At 44.7% G+C, this 13,449-nt stretch overlaps 2 protein-coding genes across 3 annotated transcripts in view; both read right to left on the bottom strand.

Moving 5' to 3' along the window:
• Positions 1-7,700, bottom strand: part of LOC143345217 (protein pangolin, isoforms A/H/I/S-like) — a 193,086-nt gene extending 185,386 nt beyond the window's left edge. Inside the window, exons 1-2 of one of the 2 annotated variants that reach the window (XM_076772108.1) lie at positions 6,357-7,700; positions 6,122-6,200 (exon numbers count right to left, since the gene is read on the bottom strand). In XM_076772108.1, coding sequence (XP_076628223.1) covers positions 6,122-6,200; positions 6,357-6,506 — 229 coding nt within the window. In that variant the 5' untranslated portion in view covers positions 6,507-7,700. The remainder of the gene's footprint in view (positions 1-6,121; positions 6,201-6,356) is intronic. The other variant, XM_076772109.1, reaches the window with a different exon arrangement.
• Positions 7,701-9,259: 1,559 nt separating this feature from the next.
• Positions 9,260-13,449, bottom strand: LOC143345337 (transient receptor potential channel pyrexia). The gene is made up of 9 exons (XM_076772351.1): positions 13,075-13,449; positions 12,747-12,999; positions 12,461-12,663; positions 12,170-12,385; positions 11,750-12,078; positions 11,411-11,684; positions 10,653-10,943; positions 10,209-10,462; positions 9,260-10,055 (listed from the first exon to the last, which is right to left on the bottom strand). Exons 1-8 carry the CDS (start codon positions 13,447-13,449, stop codon positions 10,394-10,396), a joined length of 2,010 nt encoding a protein of 669 aa, XP_076628466.1. The 3' UTR covers positions 9,260-10,055; positions 10,209-10,393.

Here is a 13,449-nt window from a genome sequence, read left to right as displayed (position 1 = left end):
CGACTAACCGACTCTTCTGTCAATTTCTGACCGTCTCGCTCTCTCGTTGCCCACAGTCTGTTCGTCCATCTCTCTCGTCTCGTTTCCTCTCCTCCTGTGTCGACCCGCGCGAACCCACCTCCTGCCCTTTCCGCCTCCTCACGGCTCCTCGGTCGGTATTAGGGCTGCTCGTTTCGTTTCGTTTCGTTTTTCGTCTCTGAGGATAAGCCTACGGTACGCTCGAGGCGATCTAGGCGCTCAACCGCCTACACGCGAACTCGTCAATTACTTCGCACAACGAGACACATCGTTTATGGTTCTCTCCCCTCGGTATATCTATCTCTTGCTCCTTCTCGCTCTACCGCTTTTCTCGAGCTCTTCTTCCTTTCCCTTCCCACTATGGCCGGAGCGGAGCTGCATCCCGATATTCACGCGGCGAGGTGCAATCCGGAGGCGGAGGTAGTTTCCAAGTAGCGACAAAGTGTATATCGCCGCGGTGAGCCAGCGCTTTTGCGAACAGCGACTCGCTACTAGAGGATTGCCGGAGCTCCAGCCACGGAAAATCTCGTCACCGTGCACCGGCGAGCTCGCAGATTCGGAAAATGGCCAAACCATTTGGAACGGGTCGCGACGCGGCCCCATCACTTGCATTTTTTCCAATTCTATTCCTTTTTCTCATCCCCACGACCCTTACGATCAAATTTACAACGACCCTCTATGTACGTACTTATTTTCGTAATCTAGTTTTTCAAATTTAGAGACGTGTGATTGCAACTTCATCATGTACATGGAATTGTTTATGTCAGGAGTAACAAGACAAAACTTAATGGTAAATCTCACTTGCGTCGATAAAGTAGAGCAAGTAATCGATCGCCACCTGTTGGATCACTTATTGATTTTTAAATCAGTCTGTAATGTACCGTAACACGTGTCCTACCGCTAATTGTTCTTCTCATTACTTGTTACAAATAAAACGTATATAATTAAAATAATACACTGTGCAGTAAAGAACCTCAACAGTTTATAATAATAAACTGAAAAGACGATTCTACAAGATACAGCACGAACACGACTTGCTGCACCATTATGGAGTCTAGTGTCAGTGTCGCGATGCTAAGCGATACACGTTGCGAGTGATATTGTTCGATAACACACTGCATAAATGTACTTGGTCATTGTTAGGTTTAACGAGGCGTGTCTGATAATTAGCAATAGTTAGGCCATTGTACAGAGAGCGCAACGAAGCAAGGAAATCTGGTGAATCTGCGTAATAGCAAAACGAGTGTAAATGGTGCAAACATTTGTCAAGTCAGCAACACGCGCCGACCAGTCACGAATTGTGCAAACCTGTGCAAACTTCCGATACGACATATTTCGTATTACGTTGCTTTCATAAGGGAGTAATTGGCTTTATAATCGCAACTGAAGAAGTTATGCAATAGTTTTAGGAAACGGATCTCTGAAATTTCGAGGATCGAAAATATAGACGAACGCATACGTGTCGCGGCATTTTTATTCGCGTGCAATAATAATTTACGACACACGGTTAAATGTATTCGTGAGTTTCGAAATTGCCCGAAAACCAGAGACATATCTCCTGCCGTTACACCGACGCGTCGTTTGCTACGAAGCACGCAATGGAAATATTTGAACCATCCTCGTGTCCCTCGAAAAGTTGACAAATGGAAGACAGCGCACCGTTAAAAAATATTTTCAGAAATAATCGTGTGTCGTCGATCGGAAAATGCAGAGAGTTCAACGACCAAACTTGGAGAAAATAAAAGACTCGCTCTAACGAGCGTAGAAATGTACGCGCGGACCATCGATGGATACGAGCGTGGCAAACAGCGTCTAAATGGATGGAAAAAAGATATCCAACGCATCACGCTCCATTCAGAAACGAGCTCCTGGTGGAAAACTAGTTTCACTGGGCATAAAAAAAGGGTCCAGTGAAGTAATTGATGCCAAGATTAATCCCACCTCGGCCTCCTCTAGCCTTCCTCGAAGCACCATAATTAACCACTTAAGCGATTACGACGGATCCCGACGTAATATTTTGCACGTTCTCCCGGCCGGCGAGTGCAACGAATTCTGATCCCCACGCGTTATTTGCGCGTAATTGTACGTCACAGAAAGTGATTTTCGTGTCGTGTCGGAGCTGCTGCTCGTCGCTACTGTTCGGACAAGACAAATTACAATAATTTAACACTCCGCGGTTTCGTTTACGCCTTTATGAACCTGGCTATGAACAAACAACGTTTAAGACGATATACAGGGTGTCCGGCCAGACCTAGGAAAAATTTTAATGGGAGATTCTAGAGGCCAAAATAAGACGAAAATCAAGAATATCAATTTGTTGATTGAGGCTTCGTTAAAAAGTTATGAACGAAATTAAATTAAAAAATTTCAAATCATTCACGGAAAAATTATTTTTGGTTGCGGGGGACAATTACAATCATTTTTGGTCAATAGACATACCCTCGAAATCCTAACCATTCTTGAGAAAAAAATTCCTAATCGAAAATGTAATTCCAGGCCAGAAATGTTACCCTGAAATTTCATGCGTATCTTTAAAACGTCATAACTTCTGAACGGATTGGACGATTTTAATGTTTAAAACAGCAAACTACGCGTATTTTGATGGAGAATATGTATAAATCGCAAAAATATTCGAAAAGTTGGTTCTTGACCCTGCAAAATGAGAAAAACCCCCTAAAACTGGTCCAATTTTCAAACAGCCATAATTCCTACGATTGTGAATGTATTTCAATGAAACTTTTTTTCTGAAGTAGAGCTCATAGGTACCTACAAAAAAGTATTAGACAACTTTTCTGTAGGGCGTCAAACAAAATTACTAAAAATGAAAAACGAATTTTTAAGAAAAATCGACAGGGGGTAGGTGCCTAAATTTTTCGACGAAAAATAAAATTTTTAATTAATTCTGAAAAAATTATTTTCAGTTGCGGGGGTCAATTACAATCATTTTTGGTGAATGGATATACCTCCGAAATCCTACGGACTTTCGAGAAAAAAATTCTTTACCGAAAATGTTTCTATAACTTTTTAACGAAGCCTCAATCAACAAATTAGTATCCTTGATTTTCGTCTTATTTTGGCCTCTAGAATCTCCCATTAAAATTTTCCTCAAGGGTGACCGAACACGAACCACCTTAATATCTTTGTCGTTGTAAACAATACAAATAAACGTTCTTTAACAAGTTTTCATGTCTTCGAGGCACGCATAAGGTAAATCTCCCAATTTCTGCTCGAATTCTTTTTTTTTCAACGAAATGCTAAGTTCTTCTGATAAAATTCGATGGAACGATGTTTTTTCAGAATAAAAATAGTAACTCGTAACTATGTACTACGCAATAATCCAGCGGTACATTTGTTTGTTACTTCAAGAAAATGAGAAACACGTATGGGCTAGGATTACATGTACATATTTTCTTGCAGGCGGATGATGATCTCAGTGGTGTCATAATCGTGTAAGAGTGCGCAACTGTTTTCTTTAGGTACAACGATAGGGATCTCACACACCCAGACACAGTATGAAGAGTAATTGCTTTTTCCAAGGTATATGTATTCAGTTTCTTTAAATTAATTTGCTAAAATATACAGTATTTAAAACCAATTATTTTCGATCGATTCCTAGCAGAGTCGAGCAAATTTTATTCACGAACAACAAATAAAATTTGTTCTATGTACTCGTGTGTAAAGTAGCTTCTGCTTGCGGCTTCGGTCGTATACATATCGATTTAAAAAACTAATTAATGGATTTTAATTTCCGAATGAATTTACGAGCATCACGTCGAGAGTCAGTTTACGAGCAAATCTAAAAGTTTCATTAGTTATTTATGAATGAAACTTGCATAATTCTGTCAAGATTCTATCGCTATAGGAACATTAAATATTTTATGGATAGTAATTATGGGCTGAGATACATCTACCTTCAAACTATTACAATAGTTTTCTGATAAAATGATTTAACGGTTGACTTAAACCAATGGTAAAACCAGAGATAGCTAGACTGTACTAACAAATGGAAGGTGAACAATCGATAGACATTACACACAACAGGTGATCGAAAAATAACCGAATAGAAAGTTCTTCCGATCGAAAGCGACACTTTGTCGACATTCTGTAAAAGTGGTCGTTGCTTCGAGACGTTGGACGACTCGTCAAAATCAAGCAAAAACGAAAGGTAACTGGTTAAACTGTTTTGGCAACACAGTGACAGCGTGTTCGCCGGCACGACATCGATTTGTCAGTGACAAAGTCTGTTCAGGGAGGAACCCGTGCAGCCGAGAGATCCGGCGTGTTTCATTGTATACCGTCGGGTAACGAGTTACAATTTGTTTCAAACCTGTCGCGAGAATAACAGCGTTCCGTAAACTTCGGTCAATTTCCCTCGGCAAATTGGAATTAACTTTCCCCGCGGTTTCTCGCCGAAAACCCCTTTTCGCTCTTAACCACGTCGATTCGATTTACCCCTCGGCGCGCGATTACTTTCCATTCTTCCAGTTACTTTTACTTGGTCGCACGATCAACTGAAAAATGCGACTGAGAAGAAAGAAACAAAGAGGAAGACAACAAGCACGCGCGCGACACTTGTGCGTTTCGATCAACAATACGAGCGGTCCAATCAACTGACGCATTCTTCAAATCGTTTCTCGCTAGTTTCTACTTAATAACAAGTACAATCATCTCTGTACGCGTTAATACGTAAGCTGTTGTGTAACCTGCCGACGGGTCATGCCCCTTTTGAAGAAAATTTTGCGACACTGTATCGATGATATCCCATTTGTTATCGATTATAAATTGATCCGAATTTAATTTAAAATATACTGCAATTATCAATAATTTGTCAGGCTACGTTTGTAGTCTGAAAAAGTTGTGTTTTTCTCAATCTGTTAAGAAAACGGACAGACAAATACAATAGTTTGGAACGTATTGCGAATGATATGTTTGATCGCGTTGTTTACGGTTGCTTCCGCGAATCCAACGCTGTCATTCTTGTAAATTATTTACAACATACTTGCTGAACATTCAAACAGGACCGCAAACCGTAGACAGATAAATTCTTTGAGATTCGATTTCTCTTTCAAAGTTAAACGAGCGTGTTTGTGCTGAATTTTGAAACACACACACAAAAAAAAAGAAACAAATGACGCGATGCAGGGTGTAAAAAATGCTAGTCTAATTAGTGCCTGACAATGTAACGAATTCGGATTCAGTCCGTCGGTAGTAGAGAATGGAAAGAATTCAACGAACATGTATTTTCGTCCCAACGTTTGCGTAATTTCAATTACTCGATTCAATCACGGTAGAATAATTGCGTTCAACTATTCGCGATAAACGCACGTGTATATTTAACGCGAGGAGATAATCCGAACGTGGGCCAGTGTTTTCAACGGAAACGCGGCAACGAAATAATCAGAAACACGCTACCGAGTCGTTTTCAGCAATCCAATGCAACAAACTATAATACAATGGTTATAATCTTGTTCTTGATCACTTGCTGGAACATATATTGTTGATCGGGGTGCGAACAGAAACGTTAAAACGTACGATTTAGCTTGACGCGAGCTGTCTAAATTATCATTAGAACATAAAAGCGATTTGCCATGAGTAGATTACGTTACCAGATCGTAAGATAACCACCTACAATGACGTTAATTTATATGAATCAGAGCTGCCCCCCACGACATGCATATAATACCATAACACGTTATCAGATTTCATAGCCGACCAGCGATAAACGTCCGACGGAAGAATTACGTCCGACGACTCGCCAATCTTTACGTTATCAGCGTTGAGATCAAATATGTAGAATCGGGCTATACGAAATGCTTACCCGGACGATAGCCTACGCGTAAAAAATAATCGTGTCGAATTTAGGAAAGCGTCTTAAACCTCGAGTATTGATCTTTGCAGGCGGTAATTTGAAATTTTGTAAGACATAGAAATATCTCGTACGCGAGATTAGCATTAAGCCGAATGGTCTGCATCGCGATTAAATATTCCGCACGCTATTATGGCTGTCTATCGATTCGAACAAACTTCGCGACACTCGACGCAAGGAAATATTCTTTCGTACGCGCAAGAGAGCAAAGTAAATAAGACGAGGATGAAGGCTTACCGAAAACGGGGCTGAGATCCGATCTTGTCGACGTCTTGCCCGTCGTCGCGTAACTTCCACCGGCGAGCGAGACCTTTTCCTGCAACACACATGCACGCACTTAATGCCGACGTCCTTAGGCTGTCACGAACGAAGAGACGGATAAAAGAAGAAGAGACTGAGACGACGTTGCGTTGCACACGACGCGAGCAATTTGTAGAATTAGAGACGGTAACAAGGGGCTGTGTCGACGCACCTCAGATTCCGTGAGGTCAATGAGGGAACTTTTCTCCTCGGTGAGGTTCTCGGAGGACCTCTTCTCGTCCTCGCCCTCATCCTTGAAAACCTTGACCTCGTCCTCGCTGCCGAGATCGTCGCCGCCGCCGCTGCTGCTCACGTGCGGCATTATTGCTGGCCGAACGACGGCCACCGTTTTTCCTGTCTTTGTCGTCCACCGACTTAACGCGAGAGGTGTGTCCGCAGGACTGACGAGAGGTTAGGCGGCCGATCCGAGTACCGCGGCAATTTCAAAACTCGGTGTTCGCGTGCCGGCCGCGATTTATCCGCGTACGTCCAACGACGCACCAGCGGCAGCTTCAACGACCGATCCGTCGGATCCAATACTAGGTTAAAGAGACAACGCGCGCGCGTTTAAACGACGCCACCGACGGACACTCGCCCTTTTCTGTCTCACTGTTGTCGCACAGAACAGACAATACAATACGACGAAGCACAGAGAAACGGTTCACCGTCACCTTTGCCTCCGCACCACCGTCGCCACCGTCGTCGACGGAGGTTAGGCTACACACTTCCCGGAACGGGCACAAGAACGTTGCACCGACGAAATCGCGAAACGAAGAACAATTAAAACGCACCACCAGTCAAAACACGATATATATATATATATCTATATATGTATGTATGTATATATATTTCGGTTTACGACGTTCTACAACAGAAATTTAAACGACGCATGGCAATGGGGCAAGGTTTAACGACCGACGCGCGTTTTCCTCGCTTATTAACTGAAACGTAATCTCACCGAAGATACGAGGACCGCGTGGGACGTCTGGCGTATAAGAAGGAGAGAAAGGAGGTGCGTTACGGGGACTTAAAAACGAGAGGACAGAGGAGGTAACGGCGGAAGGAACGTGATGTAGTAGGTAGTGTGTAGTGGCGGACCGTGTGTGTCAAATAAGCACGCAGCAAATTTCCGGGGCGTCGTGCTTTCTCTTTCTGTTTCGTTTCTTATTGCGTGCACCAGGCACATAGTCCGCGCGCCACGTATCCGTACGATGGTGGCCACGATACTTTGGCGAGCGCACGATGCTGTTGCTGTGATTCCGTCTGCAGACGACTGCCAAGTACACGCGCGACGAGTACGGCACTACGACGACGGTGACGACGTTGTTGTTCTTGCTGTTGATGTTGACGGTGCACGCGCCGGACGGCCATCGTGCCCGTGATAAGGTCCCGAGGTGCGTGTTTCCGTATCTCACCCCGACTCCGATGGCTCGATGTACTCTGCCTGGATGCTCGGTACTGACTGCCGGCCACGGTGAGCTCGGGCGGGCGGCTCTCCCACGCGACGACCAATCACGACGCCGGATTCACTGCCGCGGCTTCCCTCGCCGACGCGCCACAGCGCCCCCACCCTCACCCCCCGCGAGGCCACGACCGGCCAGTCATGGCAGGCAAGGCGGCGAACCGACCCCACCCGAAACTGTGCGAGCTCACCCGAACTCCTAGCACCGTCTACGACGATACCGCGCCACTGCCGCTGCCGCGATCGCCACCACCGCATCGTTGTTGATGCCACCGTCGCCCCGTTACTGACACCATCGTTTCTGCCACTGTCATTCCTGCACCGCTGTGCTCTTCTCGTCAAACTTCAACATCGTTGACCCTCCGCGAACGCTAACTTTGCTTCTCTCGATAACAACCATGTTGATCTTTTTTTATTCCTATCGTCACCTTTAAACCCACCCCCCGACGCTACCGTTGTACTTATCATCGTCGCTATTATCTCCATCGATACTCCTATCACGGGTGCTGCGTTACATGCAGTGGTGACCATTTACTTGTCTATAATTCTAAATGTTACTTTTATCGTAAAACAGCAGTATACCTCTGTTGCACAGAGTAAATTAATCTTACACACCTGTCTATTAGTACTACTTTCCATATTTGTTACACAAAATTCCTCTATTTTTCTATAGCTGCTTATTTTTCGCTGTCGTACATGTATATTTTTCTACATCTCGATGAGGTTAAAGCCGGGAATCTGTAACGACCGTTTTAGTATATCGATACCAACATCCTTCGACGATCGATTAACCTAAGGAAAGAGAAAAGACTGTATCGTAGCCAATTTATACCTTGGATGGCGAGTTTCCGTTCAATAGTGACGATAAACGATTTCGTACGAGGTGCAAATTCTCATACTATTTGTTACCTGGAAATCTTTGGAATCGAGAAAACTCGTTCGTGAATTTTTCTCTGGTTTCGTTGCGCGTTTCAAAGTCGACCCTATACATTATGTATCCTGTTAAAGCAACCTTTTTATTCGGCTCGGCGACGCCTCCTTTTTTCCTTTAGCGTGCACGTTGAATTCAACGAAACGATGCTGTTTGATACCGTTTTCGAAAAATAAAAAAGAGCCGGGTTGCAAAACACTCGGTTGAGCACGTTACAACCGTTAAGGCAGGTGTGCGCGTGATTTCTTTATAGCCGCGGGTGAACGTTAATTTATGATAATATATGCGCCCGCCACCGACCTATCCGATTTCCGTATTTAATTAAAATCTGGACAAAAACACGAGTACTCTTATTAGCTGGTAACAAAGCTGACTTTTGTGCCGTTTCCGGGGATCGGAACGAACAAAGCGGACCGTGTGCGTGTTAATCGCGCGACCAGAAGATAATCACCTCGTATCAAAGTATCGTAATAAATTTAAGATCGACTCAATGACAAGTGGTCAAACCGCTATAACGTCATATCCTATTGATACAATCCACGTGATCGTTCGCGATTACTTAGGCGCGCACATTACATCCATATTAATAACCTCAAATACCGGAATCGATACATCTAGCTTTGTTAGATTTCGCGTTAATTATTCTTCGAACAACGAACACGGTTCGCGTGCGCGTGTTCGTTCCTGAATTAACGTATTTGCAACTTTTGTATCGATTACAATAAATTTCGTCGCAAACTACGATTATGCTGTAACATAAAACTACTCGAATCTTTGGGTGCGTCGCACGAATCGCGTCCTCGTTACATTCTTGGAAAGTACTATGGGGAGTCGAGTAAGGAGATCGAAACAGGTATAGAAAGTGAAATTGCAACGATTGGCACGCGTTAAACGACTGTAAATATCAAACGTGGAAGACACATCGGATTTACTTAAAGAATTATACGTATCGATGACACAACGAAGGAAATTCCTAGTAATTGGTGAGTTGCTCGCAACTTACCGCAATCCTATTCGAGAATTCAAGTGCAATTCTGGAAGAATAAAGTCTTGCAGAGACATCTATGCAGAGATCCGTACCCGATACAAAACTTATGGTGCTGCGTCGGTAAAACACTATACCTTCGGTATCGACGTATGGCGCTACGTACAAACGCGTGCACGTATTCATGCAATTTTTATAATTGCATGTTCCTGCTTTTTAATTTGTATAATACGTATTACTTACCATAACCTACTTAAGGTACATTAATATCCGGCGTAACGAGTACAAAGTATACGTAATATTCTTGATCCTACTCTACAAATTTGTACTCTTTCTTCGACACGTTTGATTTCGCGTATTAAAGGACCTTGCAGACTTTAGTCTGGTCGCGCATGGATAATAAGATGTCCTTAATTGTAACAGCACTTGTTCCAACAGTGACGTTAATTCCGCGTTGTTGTTGTTGTTCTCGTAATCGCCGCTCGTTATCGAACTAGAGAAAAAGGGCGCTTTATTTAAGGTGCACGAAGTTCGGATCGTTACGGCGGAATTATTAATTAAAATGCTCGCGGTTCGCCGCGTCGCGCCGCGCTGCGCCGCGCCGCGCCGTTACGGAACTTGTCCGTTTGTTGTATAATTTGTTCACCTTTCTGTGTCGCGCATGTTACTCGAAGCCAGCAGGAACAACGACTCTCTCAGCTTCATCGGGATGTCGGGCGATGATTCATGAAAATAATGCTCGTGACAGCCAAACGTAATTTTTGTGGGAATGCCGCGTCTCGAGTCTAGTAGCGAACTTAACCGAGGATGTAGCCAATTGCTACGAAAGATTCAGTGTGACGTCAGCCTTTCCAAATGGCTGACGAATTCGGCTTGCTTGAGCAGTTGGCGAATGTGACCCTGGATATATGTAATAATAATAATAACGAAGTTAATTTCAAGAAGGGATATAGCGAATGTAAATGTTTGTCAAGGCAGAAATTTCTAGCGCGTTTCCGTCGGTTTACTCAAATAACCCGAAAGTGAATCAGCCGGCTGATGGTTTCGCATCGAGTACGGATACGCGAGGAATAATATTGGCAAATCGTACCTCCTTCTCGAGGCCCTGGATGTCATTGACCGCGAGACCGATCATCAGGTTCATCAGGACGATACTAGCGAGCATGACGAAAGCGAGGAACACGAGCCTGCTCGTGGCTGGTAGGAAGGAACTCCCATTCTTCTCGTCAGAGAACAGGGCCCCGTACTCGTACTCACCCATCATCATTACCACGGTCTTCACGACGGCCCTCCAGGAATCGCGAAACTGGTCGTTCCCGTGGAACAAAACGGCGAAGCTCAACGCGAATCCGACAATCAGGCAGACGAACGCTAGGAGAACCTGAAAGGAAATAAAAAGCTCCGGATGCGCGTTGTTATAATCGCGAGGGTGGTGGGCTCGCGCGCAAGGGTAGGCAAGTGGGTCCTGGCGGGAGAGCCGTATCACCGAGGAGGAGACATTTAGAACCTTGGTCCTCCTCTCCGGCTTTTCATTTCTAACGATATTCGCCGAAGGGAAGGGCTCCGGCTCCGGCTTGGGCTCTCTTACCTTTCGTTCCGACTAAATACGGATCTTCCGTAACAGAGACGGAATTAAAAACCTCCCTCGGCATTAAATCAGGGTTAACGTTGTCCCTGTTCAGACTTGCCGTGAAAACGTTTTACGGCCTCGAATATGTCTGGCTTTTATTCGTGCGCGTTTCACCAGATTTACGTGCACGAACAAAGAACATTTAGAATTTTTTTAACAGATGTACGCGCACGAATATGAACCGAGCGTCTTTTTACCCGACGATTTATCCGACTGACCTTGAGAATATTCTTCAATACCGTGGAGAACATGAGCGCGTAATATCCATACATTGGTAGACGGCCAACCAACAGCATCATTTCTATCCAGCCAAGTAAGATTGCCACGCTGATGGAATGCAACACCCATTGCGAGGGTTGCTGAAGAGCGTTTAATACCTTCCCCCTTTCCTGGATCACAATTCTTCCCGCGTAACCGCTACTTACCGAAACCGCCAGCGATATCGTCGCGCATGCAAACGACAGCCACGTCTCGAACTGTCTCAAATAATACCTGAAATCATCGACAATATACAGAAAGGAATAAGAGAATATTCTGATAACGTGTTTCGAACGAACCTTGGCACCATCAACACCTGGGCCATATTGTGGAACAACAGAATGCACGAACAGAGAGTTAGAATCATTCTTAACGAGGCACGATCGGTCTCGTATTGCAATAAACTTATCGAGTATCCGGACAGGGAGAAGACGAACAGAGCCTGGACGAGGACCAGACTCGAGAAGAATACTTTTAGCTTGGACCATTTTAACCAGAGGAATGTTTCTACCAGTGGATGTTGCAGTATCGTTAATTGCTCCACGTTCGAAGCTGCCGCGATGAGGGACGCGACCACCCCCATTTGTAGTTCTCCTTTCGGTGCTAGCACGTTGAAGTCCACGGTGATCTTGGTTCGAAGAGCATGAAACAAAAACAATGGAGAAAGTTATCGACGTTAGAGATCTCGGCAATAACCTGTTGTTATACTTGGTCCTTACGCATGAATTTTTATCCGCAAGGTTGTTAATTCGCACTTGAGAATCCAAGATGTCCATTAAAAATAATACCGGTGCTTGTATGTGAGCGAAGATGGCGTCGATAACGGTGACACCAGTTTTCGTTTCTGCGGCTAGGTTACCACCCTGATCGATTAACGCCCGAACGCATCGGCGGTGTCCTTGATAAGAGGCTCTGTGAAGCGGCGTCCGATTAATCTGAACGCGCAAGAAACAAACCGATCACCGAGACTAATTCTCAAATTAACAAATTGTAGGGAACGAATCTACTACCTTGTCTCGAATGTCCACATGCTCGGGAGGTATCGCCGATAGAAGAACCCTAAGAATCTCTAGGCTTCCAATGCTGGCGGCAATATGAACAGGAGTGCTTCCTGTGCTTTTGCATCGATAAAGGGGCCACGCGCCTCCATCCAACAATATTTTTGTTGCCAACAAACTCCCTAATACTACGGCGTGATGAAGCGACGTGGTGCCTTTGTTCGAGTAGGTTCAGATTTAATAAAGGTGTCGTGGTAGCAAACCGATAATAAAGTAAACGAATACGAATTATCGAAACCTGTATCGGGATGAATTACGTTTGTCGACGCCTTCGCGGCCACGAGGCTCTCTACAATGGCAACAAACTTGGACACCTCAGGGGCATCTTCTCGAGCCACGGTAGATCCTGCTAAGAGTAACGGCGTGATTCCGCGTTCGTCTCGAACATTTGCGTCTGCTCCGGCATTTATCAAAATCCCGACCACTTCGGAGTGATTGTTCTTTACCGCCTGGTGCAGAGCCGTTCTACCCCAACATTCCGGGATTGGCAACTAACGAAACGAAGTAATCGATATTTTACAATAATCGTACAATACTGTAAAGCTTCGACCCACGTTTCAACTAACGTTTCGGCCTATAAAACTCTGGTCGAGAGATAGACCGGTGAAATCCTTGAAGCAAGAATCGATGCCGACTCTGCTATCCGTACATGCTCCGTGTTCCAGTAACCAATTCACCACTTGGCAATTTCCATGATGAGCGGCGTGAAACAACGCGGATCTTCCGATTTTGTCTGTCGCGTTTACGTCGGCACCGTTTTCGTACAGTAGGCGAAGCAAGTTTATTCTTCCGTGCCAAGCAGCCAGTTGAACCGCAGTCACTCGAACAACTCCGACAGGTTGGAGGAACTTGTTATCGAATTCTTCGGTAAGGATACGTGTCGCCGTGTCTTGGTCGTCGTTCTCGATGGCAGTGATCAGATTCTCACGATTTTCGATCAT

The sequence above is a fragment of the Colletes latitarsis genome, chromosome 9, assembly GCF_051014445.1.
Source record: "Colletes latitarsis isolate SP2378_abdomen chromosome 9, iyColLati1, whole genome shotgun sequence".
Classification (NCBI taxonomy): Eukaryota; Metazoa; Arthropoda; class Insecta; order Hymenoptera; family Colletidae; genus Colletes; species Colletes latitarsis.
The sequence above is the reverse complement of the archived record's forward strand: the minus strand, read 5'-3'. Positions and strand labels throughout refer to the sequence as shown.

Excerpts from the sequence above, each read along its gene's own strand:
- LOC143345337 (XM_076772351.1), bottom strand. The coding sequence starts at position 13,449 with ATGATCGAAAATCGTGAGAATCTGATCACTGCCATCGAGAACGACGAC. Across the intron at positions 12,664-12,746 it reads CGTAATTCATCCCGATACAG|GCACCACGTCGCTTCATCAC; the intron begins GTTTCGATAATT and ends ACTCGAACAAAG. Across the intron at positions 12,079-12,169 it reads TTGCGGATAAAAATTCATGC|ATCACCGTGGACTTCAACGT; the intron begins GTAAGGACCAAG and ends CTTCGAACCAAG.